General features: G+C 50.0%; 1 protein-coding gene across 3 annotated transcripts in view; it reads left to right on the top strand.

The window, feature by feature from the left end:
- Positions 1 to 14,505, top strand: part of LOC119957804 (sodium/calcium exchanger 3-like) — a 323,961-nt gene that overhangs the window by 231,797 nt on the left and 77,659 nt on the right. Inside the window, exon 1 of one of the 3 annotated variants that reach the window (XM_038785918.1) lies at positions 5,959 to 6,513. The exons of the other annotated variants lie outside the window; for them this stretch is intronic. Coding sequence (XP_038641846.1) covers positions 6,422 to 6,513 — 92 coding nt within the window. The 5' untranslated portion in view covers positions 5,959 to 6,421. Of the gene's footprint in view, positions 1 to 5,958; positions 6,514 to 14,505 lie in introns of those variants that run through there. 3 annotated transcript variants of the gene reach the window in all.

Here is a 14,505-nt window from a genome sequence, read left to right as displayed (position 1 = left end):
AACTCATCCCAACTGTAATTGTAATGATCTTTCATCACTGGCGTATGCCCCGACCCCTAGATTCATTCATCAATTTCCCCCTTCCCCCCGCCCAAATATTTCCAATCTCACTTCCAGTTTTTTGTCAAATCTCTGGCTGGATTGTCTGGCCCCCTAGCCACATGTTTCCAGACGGTGCGCTGTTGCCAGGGAACCTCTGGGCCGGGCTGCGCTGCTGCGGGAAAAGCGCATCGCAATGGCCGGAGAATTCCGCCCCTGATTCTGGAACCAGTACCAAATCTGATTCGTGCAATCTTTCTCAAAATTGTACTCAAATCTTACTTCGCAAACTGGATCCCTGTTGCAAAGACTAAACTTTGGTTTAATCTGTCCAGGTAATGCTGTAGCAAGTATCATGGGAATGTCACTTCAAGAAATGGTTGTCTGCTCAAGTGGCTGCAGTGGCAGAGCGTGGGTGGAACTGAGCTCTGGCTCTGCTTTTTAGTTTTGTTTAGAGGAAAAGCTTGGACGTGTCTGTCTTTTTTTGGTTGCGTTTTAGTGTTGGAGCTGCAGCCAGCCAAAGAAGGTGCAATTTTGATTTCTCTGCCATCTAAAGACTATCTCCAGATCATTTGGTGAATTCAGAGTGATAACTGCTCTCAGTAGAGAATTCAAACCTGATGTGCTTCTGTTAAAAGGGTTTTTCGTCTTATGGATGTTAAAAGGAAAGTTTAAGGATTATTTAGAATGTTGTATTCTTTGGGAGGCGTATTTGAATTGATGGTTGCTAAGATGTTCACTGTATGTTTTAAAAAGGTTAATTGAGTTCATATGTTTTGTTTAAAAAATACTTTTAGATTTTCTGCTGTCCCACACCTGTAGAGTGGGCCATGTGCTCCCCATACCACAATCTAGCAAAAGCCGTGGGTCAGGTGAACTCCATGATACACTTTGTGGTTCTCTAAACCCTGGCCCATAACACAAGGATGTTTGAAATCTGGGTCTTAAGGTTAAAGAGTAATTTTCCAATAAACCATTGGCTTAGCCCTGGTCAGGAGGATCTACCTCGATGTCTACTCTTGCATAGACATCGAGACCAAATCTACCGTCTACAAATTTTTTTTAGATTACCCAATTATTTTTTCCAATTAAGGGGCAATTTAGCATGGCCAATCCACCGACCCTACACATCTTTGGGTTGTGGGGGCGAAACCCACGCAGACACGAGGAGAATGTGCAAACTCCACACGGGCAGTGACCCAGAGCCGGGATCGAACCTGGGACCTCAGCGCCGTGAGGCAGCTGTGCTAACCACTAGGCCACCGTGCTGCCCTCCGTCTCTCTTTTTAACTGGGTTTTAAAGATCATTTTTTTTCTGTTAACGGTGAAAAGGGATATTCGAGGCATTTTTCTTTTGTCTGTTTCTATTTCTCCCAAATCTTTAGAAGACTTCCCTTTGGGCCCCACGAGTAAACCTGCAGTGCCGCATTCAGATAGAACAGATTGATTAATTGAAATGAAATCTCGGAGGTAAAATGTATCATTTTGTCAGTCAGCTCTCCGAGAAACCAAATCACAGCGGCAATGTAGCTTTCTCTCCAGCCCTTGCTCTGCTGCTAGATTGCAAAGAGTAGGTTTGTTCCCCAAGCTGACTGCTGTAAAATAACTTCATTGCTTCCACGGGACTGAATCGCCTGCAAGAAGTGTGCAGGACACCGATTCGCTGTGGTTTGGGGTTCGGATTGCAAAGAAGGTCACAGGTCAAAACTTGGAGGTCTGCCTCCGTCATTCCATTCCGGGAGATCAGTTACACCGGAGCAAAGGGAATCTCAGTTGTGTTTTGTGGCCAGTAATTCTTGCGGTATTACACAGCGGACAATCTAAACCTTTGCTTTGTTTACTGCAATAGATTGTTCGATACATTGTTCACTCTGTCATGGTTCGATAACACGTCCATTCTCTCGAAGGAAGGCTTGCTAATGAAAGGGACCGTTGACCTTGGCTGAAATGCCCTGAAGTTTTACTGTCAGTGCGGGGAGGTTCTTGCCATGGTGGGATTTTGCAGTGATTTTCACTCCGCGGGGGGGGGGGGGGGGGGGGGGGAATGGAAGGGGAGATGGGGTGGGCCTGCCTCTCCCGTAAGCAGATCAGATACAGCCATGGGGTGGCTGAGTCCTGAGGCGGGCTGGTTACAAGAGCTTCCTCAGATCTCTGGGACTCCATCTTGGTTGTATTAAAGGCTGTTCGACCCTCCATCCTTCGCCCTTCACATGACTTCACCCTCCACCCACACCCCATGGCCCCTTTTGCCCTCCATGCCAACTCAAGACCCCACGCACCCCCATGGTCTCATATCACCCCACATGCCAATTCAGTGCCAACACAGTGCCCATCTATGCCCATTCACCCAGTGTACCCTCGATACAGAGCCAATGAACCATATAGTAACAATGGTATAGTAACAATGGCATGCATGGATTGGTCTGAAAAAAAACACCCACTCTTAAATATTTTGTAAAAAGGGCTATACCAGAATCTAATCAAAGTGTCAATCAGACATACTGTTAAACGCATCAAGCCTCAAACATGGCGCACCTCTTTATCTTGTGCAAATAAAGATTGAGGCATTGACAAAAGAGATCACAGAAAAGTACCTTAGTATAACCACCTAAAGGTGTCTATCTAGGAAAGTCAACAGTTCTCTCCGGTTGTCCCCACTTTTACGGAGTCTGAGCTTTTATCCAGACTTAAATTACAAGGACACATGCATGAGTTGGCATGGAGGGTAAGAGGGACCTTGGGGCATGGGTGCTGGGCATATGATGGCACTAAGTTGGCATGTAGGAGGCATGGGTGAGACCTTTTGAACTTTCCTTTCAATAGGTTCCTGAATCCAGACTGGTTCATAACATCTCTGAACCCTGAATACTGGAGTAGCTGACCTGACTTTGTGGACATTGAAGGCAGGGTGGGGGTCGGGGGGGGGGGGGGGGAATGGGACATCACTGCAAGGACTTCCTCAGGGTAGTGTCCTAGCCCTAACCAGCTTCAGCTGCTTCATAAATAACCTTCCATCACTGGGGATGCTCGCTGATGATTGTTCAGAACTTTTCGTGATTCTTCAAAAACTGAAGCAGCCCATGTCCAGGTGCAGCAAGATCTGGGCAATATCTACGCTCGGGCTGACAAGGAGCAAGTAACATTTGTGCCACACAAATGTCAGGCAATGGCCATCTCCAGCAAGAGAGGCTGTAACCACTGCCCCTTGCCAAACAATTGTATTGCCACCGCTGTACCCCCACCATAAGCATCCTAGGAGTTACCATTGATCAGAAACTGAACTGGACTAGCCATATAAATACTGTGGCTTCAAGGGCAGATCATAAAATAGGAATCCTACGATGAGTAACTCACCTCCTGAACCCCCAAAAGCCTGTCCACCATCTACAAGACACAAGTCAGGAGTATAATGGGATATTCCCCACTTGCCTGGGTGAGCGCAGCTCCAACAACGCTCAAGAAGCTCGACACCATCCAGGACAAAGCAGCCCCACTTTACTGGCACTCTATCCAACATTCACTCCCTCCACTACTGACGCACAGCGGCAGCCGTGTGTACCATCTACAGGATGCACCAGCAACTCACCACGGCCCCTTACACAACACATTCCAAATCTGCGACCTCTACCAACACGAAGGACAAAGACACCACCACCACTTAAAAAAGCCACACACCCCATCCAGACTTGGGAACATATCGCCGTTCCTTCACTGTCACTGGGTTAAAACCCTGGAACTCCTGCCCTACCAGCACAGTGGGTGTACCTACACCACATGGAACAGCAGCGGTTCAAGAAAGCGGATCACCGCCCACCTGCCCAAGGGGCACTTCGGGATGGGCAATAAATGCCGGGGCCCAGCCAGCGACGTCCACATCCCGTGAGTGAATTAGAAAAAAATAATTCCACGGTGGCGCTGGGAAGGAGGGGCAGGTGTCCTTGAGTTGGGTCGCGGCCACCATTTTAAAATGGCTCCAGAGCCACTCGGGGACATTTTAAACCTGTACTTACCACGGATTAATCGAGTGGATGACAAACGCAATGCCAGACAGGAGACGCTTTAAATTTGTTTTTACTTCCCGACCGTTTAGCTTAGTTTACTGCTAGATTCTACGAACCTTGCACCGAAACCACTGTTATTCTTAAATTGGAATGCCAGGAATTGAATAATTGGGGGACTTGTCTTTGTTTTTTATGATGCCCACGTAGCTGCTGCGCACTTTTTGTTTATTCTTGTTCTCGCGTCGTGTTCGACGCTGGCAAGACGGGCATTTACTGTTCGCCCGCCAGTGCTGGTGATGGGTCTTCACCATGGACCGCTGCGGCCTGTGGGGTGATGGCTTGACACACACAGCGATGTTTTTGGGAAGAGAATCCCAGGAACTTTGGCCCAGTGGCGCCGCCGCGTATGTGTCAAAGTCCTGCTGCCAGGAAGATTTCAAACCTCTGCCGGAATGCCCGCCGGTTTTCGCGGAGATCGCCGTGGCACTGGAGCCGCTGCGGAACCGGGATCTCAAACATCTCGCCTGGGTATTGTTGCTGGTTGTCACTGTACGCTGAGTTTTAGCTATATGGATTGAAACAGTTCACTCCGGGTACCATGTCTTGTTATACTCTAGGTGTAGCATAAGCGGCTTCCTTGTGGTGCACTTGACAAAGGAAGGATCGGACGTGGAGATAACTTCAACACGTTTATTAAACTATTTACACTTCTCCTACTCGGGTTCAACACTATTGTTAATCCTTCTATAGCTACCCAGACTGACTAACCAGTCTGCTACAATCCACGTGGTGGGAGTGATGTTGAATCAACCCTGTGTCTCTACTCACTGACTGTCTCCAATGGAAAGAGGAAGATCATGTGTGTGGTGTCCTTTATATATGAGTTGGTGTAATGCCCTCCTGTGGTAGTGTCACCTCTGTGTGTATCGTGAATGCCCATTGGTCGTGTCCTATCTAACTGATCTATTGGTTGAGTGTGTATGTGTGATGTCTCCGGTGCTCCCTCTAGTGTCTAGCTAGTCTACATGTATTTACATTAACCCCTTGTGTATTTACAGTGATGCACATCACCACAGAGGGTGTTCAAATGGCAATTGCGGCAATAGCCATTCTGTCGGACTAATTGGAGCTAAACCCCGCAGTAGTGAGACACTTGGGCCGAATTCTTCCATTTTGAGACTAAGGGCGGTGACGGGTGGCTCCGGCGGCGCCTTTCCCCGTCGGCCAGAATGGCGGGACCCTGCGCCAGATTCTGCGCTGAGGTGCGCGCAGGCGGGTTCCACTCCAAGTCACCAGGCGGGCCGGGCACTGACTTGTCCTGCTGCCACCCGCTGGAAGGTTCCGGAACCATATTTAAATACCAGTCCCCCAGTACACTCTTCGCGCCCTCTCCAGCCCATTTCTCTTCACCAGCCCCAGTGCAGGATGTCAGCAACCCAGAGGAAAAAGACAGCAGCCTCAAGAGGAAGTCTGTTCCTCGATTCAACCACCCTTCCACCCCCCCGCCCCCCACCCCGACCCCATCGTCCGCAAGGTACCCACGACACATTTGGACCAGGACCCTCCACATCTGCAGCCTCTGCGTATCCTCTTCCAGTAGAAGACGTGACCCAGCCCCTATTCCAGTGGCCCCTGCACATCAATTCACACATATTCGCCCCAGCGCATTAAACCACACAGGTTGCTGTTGATTTTGGGGCTAAGTGCAAAGCTTTTTTTGTTGCCTGGTGATTAAAGGCTTTTCTGCCAGGCAGGTAGTTGTTTGTTTTTTTCTGCATTGTTTGTCGTTAAGAACTGATGTGGTGTTGCTAGGACAACCGTTTTCTGGAAGATTCTGGAGTCTTCGCTGCTTGAGATCTCCTTGAAGCCCGTGTCAAACACTGTGAAAGCAGCTCTCCTAACTAGACTCTTCAAGGAGAGAGAGCAAACAGCTCTCAAGGACAATTACGAGAATTGTTCTTTGGTTTTATTTCAATTAATTGAATGTAACAAACACAGGCACTGGAGCGTTCGTGACATTCTATCGTGGCCTGCTCCTCGTATTAAACCTTGTTTCATTTTTGTTAATTCAAGCATTTCAAAGAAAAATTAATGAAAACAAGATGCTTGGTGTTATTTTATTGTTTCCTTCGAGTTGCTCGCACCAGTTGAATTGATTCAGATGGTTGGATCCTTCCCACTAACTGGAGCTGATTCTTGTCTGATCCTTGGTACAAACTCAGCAATGAGAGTCAATTACGTGTGCTGTGCATTTGACCTCATTCCGAATCTATTCTGTGATTTGTAAGAAGGCACGTACTACACAAGATGTTTCATAAACTGACGGTCAGATTGTTTTTGATCAATAGGATCCGGCTAACAAAAGTATCAGGGTGAGCTGAATGAGGAAAACCACTGGGTTCAGCTTCGAATGGTCCCAGCGCAGAGGTTTGAAGGACAGACGGCAGCAAAAGTCTACAATTCAAAGTCTGAGGTAGACAAATATTTGTAAAGCAAAGAGTATGAAGGGATCTGGGCCAAAGGCAGGTATGTGGAGTTAGGTCACAAATCAGCCATTGAATGGCGGGGCAGGCTCGAGGGGCTGAATGGCCGACGAGAATAGAATCATAGAATCCCTGCAGTGCAGAAAGAGGCCATTCGGCCCGTTGAGTCTGCACCGATCCTATGAAAGAGCACCCTAACCTAGGCCCACTCCCTGCCTTCCCCTGTAAGCCCGCCCACCCTTTGGACGCTGAGGGGCAATTTAGCATGGCCAATCCATCTAACCTGCACATGTTTGGACACTAAGGGGCAATTTTAGCATGGCTAATCCATCTAACCTGCACATGTTTGGACACTAAGGGGCAATTTAGCATGGCCAATCCATCTAACCTGCACATGTTTGGACACTAAGGGGCAATTTAGCACGACCAATCCATCTAACCTGCACATGTTTGGACACTAAGGGGCAATTTAGCATGGCTAATCCACCTAACCTACATATCTTTGGACACTAAGGGGCAATTTAGCACGGCCAATCCCCCTAACTTGCTCATAAGACTATGGGAGGAACCCGTAGCACCAGGAGGAAACCCACGCAGACACGAGAATGTGCAAACTCCACACAGACAGTCACCCAAGGCTGGAAACGAACCAGGGTCCTGGCGCTGTGCTAACCACTGCCCCTCCTGTTCCTATGTAAGTGCATGTCAACACTACCACCTCCATGGGCAGGACTTTGAGGTCCCACCCACTGGCATCTTCCATTCCCACTGAAGTTAAGGCTCGCCGCATTTTAAGGCCCTACCACCAGCCCACCACGCTGGGGCCATAAAATCCCACCCCATATTTCCCGATGTGGACGTCTGTCCCCGTCTTTTCAACAGGGTTGGGCGAAAATCCTGGCGCTCCTTCGCTAACAGCAATGGGAGAGCACTTCCACCACGTGGACAGCAGCAATAAACACCGACCCTTGATGATATCCCAGGAATTAATACAGCAGGGACAAAGTTCTGAAAGTGGGACCTTACTGCCTCCAACGCTTCATTGCCAAGTCACCTCCAAGAAGGAAAATGAGTTCAAATCTGTTAGATTCCAGTAAAAACCAGTATTACTGGGTTACCATGAATACAAGACCAGTTTGGACAGGTTTTACTGGTACTCTTCATTTCCACGTTGCGGTAGTTTCTCCTTTCTGGGGTTCTGTCAAGCGGTCAAATTAATCCCGATATTGTTGGAATTCTCCAGCCTTTGGGATTCTTTTTTCCCGTCAACAGTGTGACCCCGCCCATGGGTTTCTTGGTAGGGCTTCAATGGGAAATCCCATTGACATGGGCGGGGCGGGGGGGGGCACGCGGCTGGGGGACCGGAGGATCCACCCCGTTACGTTTCAGCATTAATCCTTCCGTTGCCATCTCCAAGTTCATTGGTGCTGTCTCCCCCTGTGAAGAACCAACAAATGGTTCAACAGTTCAAACTTTACCATTCCCAGCACTGCTGCCCACGACGTAGCTTCAGGCTGTCTAACCGCTGCCTGCCTCTCATAGTAATAATAATAATCTTTACTAGTGGGCTTACATTAACACGGCAATTAAGTTACTGTGAAAAGACCCTGGTCGCCACATTCCGCCGCCTGTTCGGGTAGACAGAGGGAGAATTCAGAAAGTCCAATTCACCCAACAGGCACGTCTTTCGGGACTTGTGGGAGGAGACCGGAGCCCCCGGAGGAGAAACCCACGCAGAACACGGGGAGAACGTGCAGACTCCGCACGGACAGTGACCCAAGCCGGGAATTGGACCCGCGACCCTGGAGCTGTGAAGCACAGTGCTAACCACTGTGCCACCATGCCACCCCACGGGGCTTTTGCAGTAAACCCCCCCCCCCCCCCCCCTCCCCCCCCCCCCCCCCACAGAAAAGCAGGAGAGCAAACTGGGTTAGACTGCCCACGAGCAGTGTCGGAGCAAATGGTTCGTGCTGAGTTTTGTCTGCCCTTGTTTCCGCACCGTTAACAAGTGCAGAGGAAAATAATCCTTATCCGATCTGCTTGTCAGTAATCCCTCTCGTCACGTGGCTCCATTTCGCTCCGATTTATCATGCCCTTCCACTGCGTGATGCAGAGTCCCAGAGTGGGCGTTGGCGGCGCAAACAGCAAACGTGCCGGGATTAAAAAATAAATGATGGCTGGGGCCACATTTATGGCAAAGACATGTTTTGGAGAGACTAAGCCACTTGTTGTGGCTTCGCATCCTGTCCGATAACTCCTTCCTGCAGCTTCAATCCCCCTGTTAAACTAGCGGACAAAGTGGTTGTGAGTGAATGTGTGACTGATATTGGGAGGCTGGTACTGCAGGCTCTATTGGAGCAAATCTCTTGATAAGTCGAGACGCTAGTCACAGCTGGATCCTGTCTCTCTCACAGTCAGTTCAAGCACTCAACTCCCAATGATAAGAAACACTTTGTGTTGGACTTGGCGGCCGAAGTGATGACGAAGGTCACAGAGTTCACCGTCATTCACTTGGAATTTAGCAGCCACGTTCAGCACGTGCGCAGCTGGGAGAGGAAATCCGGAATTTGTAGCCCTTAAAATGCTTTGCTGCCTTCCAGGGACCCCCCCAATCCCGCTGACGAACCTGACGTCAAAACAATTAGAACAGGGTCAAGTTGCTGTGCTTATGTATGTGTGGTGAATGTAACTTAGGAATTCACACTGTATTTACCAATACCATTGTAAGCGCAGTAGCGTTATCCGACCACTAGGGGAGTAGCTCTGGGAATGCTCAGGAGTTTGTACAGGGCTCCACCCTTGGCTCCGCCCATGACTCCTCCTCCTGGACTGCTGTATAAAAATACCCTTGTCCAGAGCCAGCCTGCAGTTCATCGAGAGTTCAATTGGTAGCAGGCTGGCTCTGTAGTAAGTAGATTAAAACCACTGTTCATATCTTAAAGCACGTGTCTAGTGAGTTAACGGTTCCATCAGTATGCATATATTCAACATGCTAGACAAAAATTAGGGCTTGTCCAGTCTCATCTATGTACCCATTTAACAGAATGGCTACAGCTTAATTATTGCCTGGCAACTTCTCTGCCACTGGAAATTATTATTATTTTTTACAAGTGTGGAGTTTCATTCCACTGGATTTCAAATAAGAGGGTGGCGCAGTGGTTAGCTCTTCTGCTGCACGGCGGTATGGACCCATGTTCGATTCCGGCCCCGGTCACTGTCTGTGTGGAATTTGCACATTCTCCCCGTGTCTGCATGCGTCGGTATGGACCTGGGTTCGATCCTGGCCCCGGGACACTGTCCGTGTGGGGTTTGCACATTCTCCCCGTGTCTGCATGCGTTGGTATGGACACGGGTTCGATCCCGGCCCCGGGACACTGTCCGTGTGGGGTTTGCACATTCTCCCCGTGTCTGCATGCGTCGGTATGGACCCGGGTTCGATCCCGGCCCCCGGGACACTGTCCGTGTGGGGTTTGCACATTCTCCCCGTGTCTGCATGGGTCGGTATGGACCCGGGTTCGATCCCGGCCCCCGGGACACTGTCCGTGTGGGGTTTGCACATTCTCCCCGTGTCTGCATGCGTCGGTATGGACCCGGGTTCGATCCCGGCCCCCGGGACACTGTCCGTGTGGGGTTTACACATTCTCCCCATGTCTTCATGGTTCTCACCCCCACAACCCAAAGATATGCAGGGGTAGGTGGATTGGTCTCACTAAATTGCCCCTTAATTGGAAAAACAGCAATGGGGTACTCTAAAATTAAAAAAAAAAGATTTTAATTAAGGGATTTAATTAATCGAATTAATTAAGAATGTCATTTGAAAATGTATTTGTCACCTTTATCGCTCTCTCAATATTTTTTCCCCCCTCTCTTTGTTTTGCTTTCTGGACCTGGTTTGATATTGAATTTAGCATTCCAGTTAATATCTCCCGATTCAGGCTTTGCACTGCGATTGAATTATTCCTCAGTCTGACTGGTTCAGATGCACAGACGCTGGTGCTGTGCTTTTTGGAATGTTTGGTGGGCATGAGCCTCCAATACAAAAGCCCAGAGAGGATCAGGGAGCAACCAAAAGTGTAAACCCGTTCACCGCTAACGGCACAATCCATCCCGGTGAATTAGTGGCGGGGGTTGGGCTTTAAAAGCTGCCTTGCGAAAGTTACATTGAGCGGAGGCAATGGTGTACAAGGGGTGGCAGTGGTGTTGTGGTATTGTTGTGAGACTAGTAATCCAGAGACCCTGAGTCCTGCTCTGGAGACCCGTGTTCGAATCCCGCTCTGGCAGATGGTGAAATTTCAATTCAATTTTTAAAAAAAGCTGGAATTAAACGTCTAAAGATGACCGTGAGTCGATTGTCGTAAAATCCCACCTCATGTCCTTTAGGGAAGGAAATCTGCCGTCCTTACCGTGGTCTGGCCTACACGTGACTCCAGACCCCACAGCAATGTGGTTGACTCTCAATGTCCCTTAGGGATGGGCAATAAATGCTGGTCAAATCAGCCCACATCCCATGAATAAATGAAAAAAAAACATAGGGCGCGATTCTCCGCCCCCCCCACGCTGGGTGGGAGAATAGCGGGAGGGCCTCCCGACATTTTTCACGCCCTCCCGCTATTCTCCCCCCCCCCCCACGCCCGACCCACGCCACGAATCGCCGCTCGCCGTTTTTTACGGCGATTCTCCGAGGCCGAGCGGCCGGGCCTTCACGCCCGTTTCAACACGGCAGCAAACACACCTGCTCGCTGCCGTCGTGAAACGGGCGCTAGATGCCCGTTTGGGGCATCTGGGGGCCCGATTGGCACGGCACTACCACGGCCGTGCCAAGGGGGGCATAGGCCGGCGATTGGTGCCTACCGATCGCGGGCCGTGCGTCCGTAACGGACGCACTCTTTTCCCTCTGCCGCTCCTCAAGATAAAGCCGCCAAGTCTTGCGGGGCGGCTGAGGGAAAAGACGGCAACTTCGCATGCGCGGGTTGGCGTTGTCCATCCTGCGCATGCGCGGCCGACATCATCGGCCGCGTCAGCCACCGTGACGCTTGACATGTGGCCTTGACGACCGTCGTCAAGGCCGCGCCGCCGTGACGCACGGGGCCGCGCTCCTAGCCCCGCCCGGGGGGGGGGAGAATCGGCCCCGGAAGTGGGCGTGAAGGCTGCCGTGGGTCACGGCCTGTCCCACGGCAGCCTTTACGATTCTCCGCATTTGCGGAGAATCTCGCCCATAGTTTCCTCTCAATATATGTATGTTGGTGCAATTTCTGCTTCAAATTATAATATGAGATTACCTCACACGCAGAGGCAGCTTGAGTCATTGTTCCTGTACCAGTGTGACCTCCTCGACTGGAACTGTCTGCTCCAATCCGATTACGCTGCCCTTACTGCCCTGCCAATTTATTTGTCATTATTTAATTCCAAAATGGTTTTATTTTCGTCAAGCTCCCCACGGGATCAGACCGAGTGGGAAGCTGGCCAGTACACGATGGAGAAAGGGATTGAAGGATATGCTAATTGGGTAGGTGGGAGGAAGGTTTGCGTGGGGCATAAACACCGTCATCGGCCAGTGTGTAAAATCCGACGGGGAGCCCATCAACTTCTACCCAGGTATCGGGCGCCCTCTGCTGGACTTCTCCATTACTGCTGAGAGCGCGCGGGTGGAAATGATGCCCGCACTTTAGTGGCACTTCACACCATTAGTCGTTGTTTGTACAAGGAGGTGTGAAATCAATATAGGGAAGGATTGAGTATCTATGATAATATTTATTAGCCCGTCTGTCATCACATTACTGCTTCTCGTTCCCCTAATTTAGCTGCCAACAGCAACAGTCAACACCGTCACAATGTCAACTGATGTAGCAGCTTCCCAATTAGAAACTGCAACATATGTGATCTGAAGTCAAATCAAACAGATTTTGTTCTTGATCCCCACGACATCAATATCATAGCGAATAACTCTCCTGTTAATTTTTCATGTCTGTTTGGAAGGTTGAGATTAAAACCTGCACCAGAAAGCAAGTGTAACTGATTGCCTTAAAGCATCTATACTCGCGCAAATAATGTGTTTGGCAATACATCGTGTATCTATTTACGAACATAACTCTTCTTCATCTCGTGGAGAATGAGTAATTATGTCACTTGTCTCAATTTCTTGAAATCTACGCTCTGCTTCTCAATCTGAGGCCCTTCTCTGCCTTGCTGGTGCTAGCCCCGTGCAGCTGGCCGGGGACCTCATGCACGCAGTCTCAGTTTGAGCACACAAAATTCTTGTCTTCAAATCCCACCATGGCCTCACCCGTTCCCCCATCCATGTACAAGGAACAAAGAAAAGTACAGCACAGGAACAGGCCCTTCGGCCCTCCAAGCCTGTGCCGACCATGCTGCCCGTCGAAACTAAAATCTTCTACACTTCCTGGGTCCGTATCCCTCTATTCCCATCCCATTCATGTATTTGTCAAGATGCCCCTTAAACGTCACTATCGTCCCTGCTTCCACCACCTCCTCCGGCGGCGAGTTCCAGGCACCCACTACACTCTGTGTAAAAAACTTATTATATCTTCTCTAAACCTTGCCCCTCGCACCTTAAACCTATGCCCCCCTAGTAATTGACCCCACTACCCTGGGGAAAAGCCTCTGACTATCCACTCTGTCTGTGCCCCTCATAATTTTGGAGACCTCTATCAATTTTGTAACCTCCTTCAGACCCACCACATTCCAGGGTTTCACCCATGCTTGCCTATGGGGCATCCCCAATGTTGCACCATCATTGTTGGCCATGCCATCAGCTGTATAGGCCCCATGGCATGGTGCACCATCCCTGAACCTCTTTCCCTCTCTCTCTCCCCTTTTTACCACGTTTCTTAAAACCCAACTCTTTGAGTAAACTTTCGATCGCCTGCCCTGGCATTTCCTTATGGGGCTCAAGCCCACTCGCCCCTCTCTCATCTCGACTCACTTCCAACAAAGCAACAAGTGAAATAGGAGCAGAAGTGGACTACTCCCGTCCTCCCAGGCCTGCTCCGCCATTCAGTAAGATCATAGAACCCCTGCAGTGCAGAAGGAGACATAGAACATAGAACATAGAGTGCAGAAGGAGGCCATTCAGTCCATCGGGTCTGCACCGACCCACTTAAGCCATCACTTCCACCCTATCCCCGTAACCCAATAACCCCTCCTAACCTTTTTTGGTCACTAAGGGCAATTTATCATGGCCAATCCACCTAACCTGCATGTCTTTGGACTGTGGGAGGAAACAGGAGCACCCGGAGGAAACGCACGCAAACACGGGGAGAACGTGCAAACTCCGCACAGACAGTGACCCAGTGGGGAATCGAACCTGGGACCCTGGCGCTGTGAAGCCACAGTGCAATCCACTTCTGCTACCGTGCTGCCCATTCGGCCCATTAGGTCTGCCCTGACCCTCCAGTTGAACAGGCTCCTCAAGTCCACTCCCCGCCCTATCCCTGTAACCCGACGCATTGATCACGGACAGTCCACCTAACCTGCACATCTGGGTACTCTAAATTTATTTTAAAAACCTCTGTACTGTGGGAGGAAACCGGAGCGCCTGAAGGAAACCCACGCAGACACGGGGAGAACATGCAAACTCCACACAGATAGTCAGCCAAGGCCGGAATCGAACCCGGATCCCTGGCGCTGTGAGGCAGCAGTGCTAACCACTGTGCCGCCCAATTCTATTTGATTGTGACAAGGATCTGCCATCCCTCCTTGATCTTCCCAAACTGTTTGCAACCTTTGGCACAATTGACCACGTCAACTTTTCCCAGTGCCTCCCACACGGTCGAACGGTTTGGTGGGACTGCACTCACCTGATTCCATTCTTATCTGTCTAATCATTAGCTCGAGTATCGTTTGCCATGGCTTCCCCTGCTGCCCCCACACTGTTACCTCCGGTGACCCGCAAGGATCCATTCCTCCTTCTGTCCTATGTTACAGCCATGGTGCTAACTGCTCCTCCACAACCCCCCTTCCCC

The sequence above is a fragment of the Scyliorhinus canicula genome, chromosome 27, assembly GCF_902713615.1.
Source record: "Scyliorhinus canicula chromosome 27, sScyCan1.1, whole genome shotgun sequence".
NCBI classification, from domain to species: domain Eukaryota; kingdom Metazoa; phylum Chordata; class Chondrichthyes; order Carcharhiniformes; family Scyliorhinidae; genus Scyliorhinus; species Scyliorhinus canicula.
This window is presented reverse-complemented; position numbering and strand designations above follow the sequence as displayed.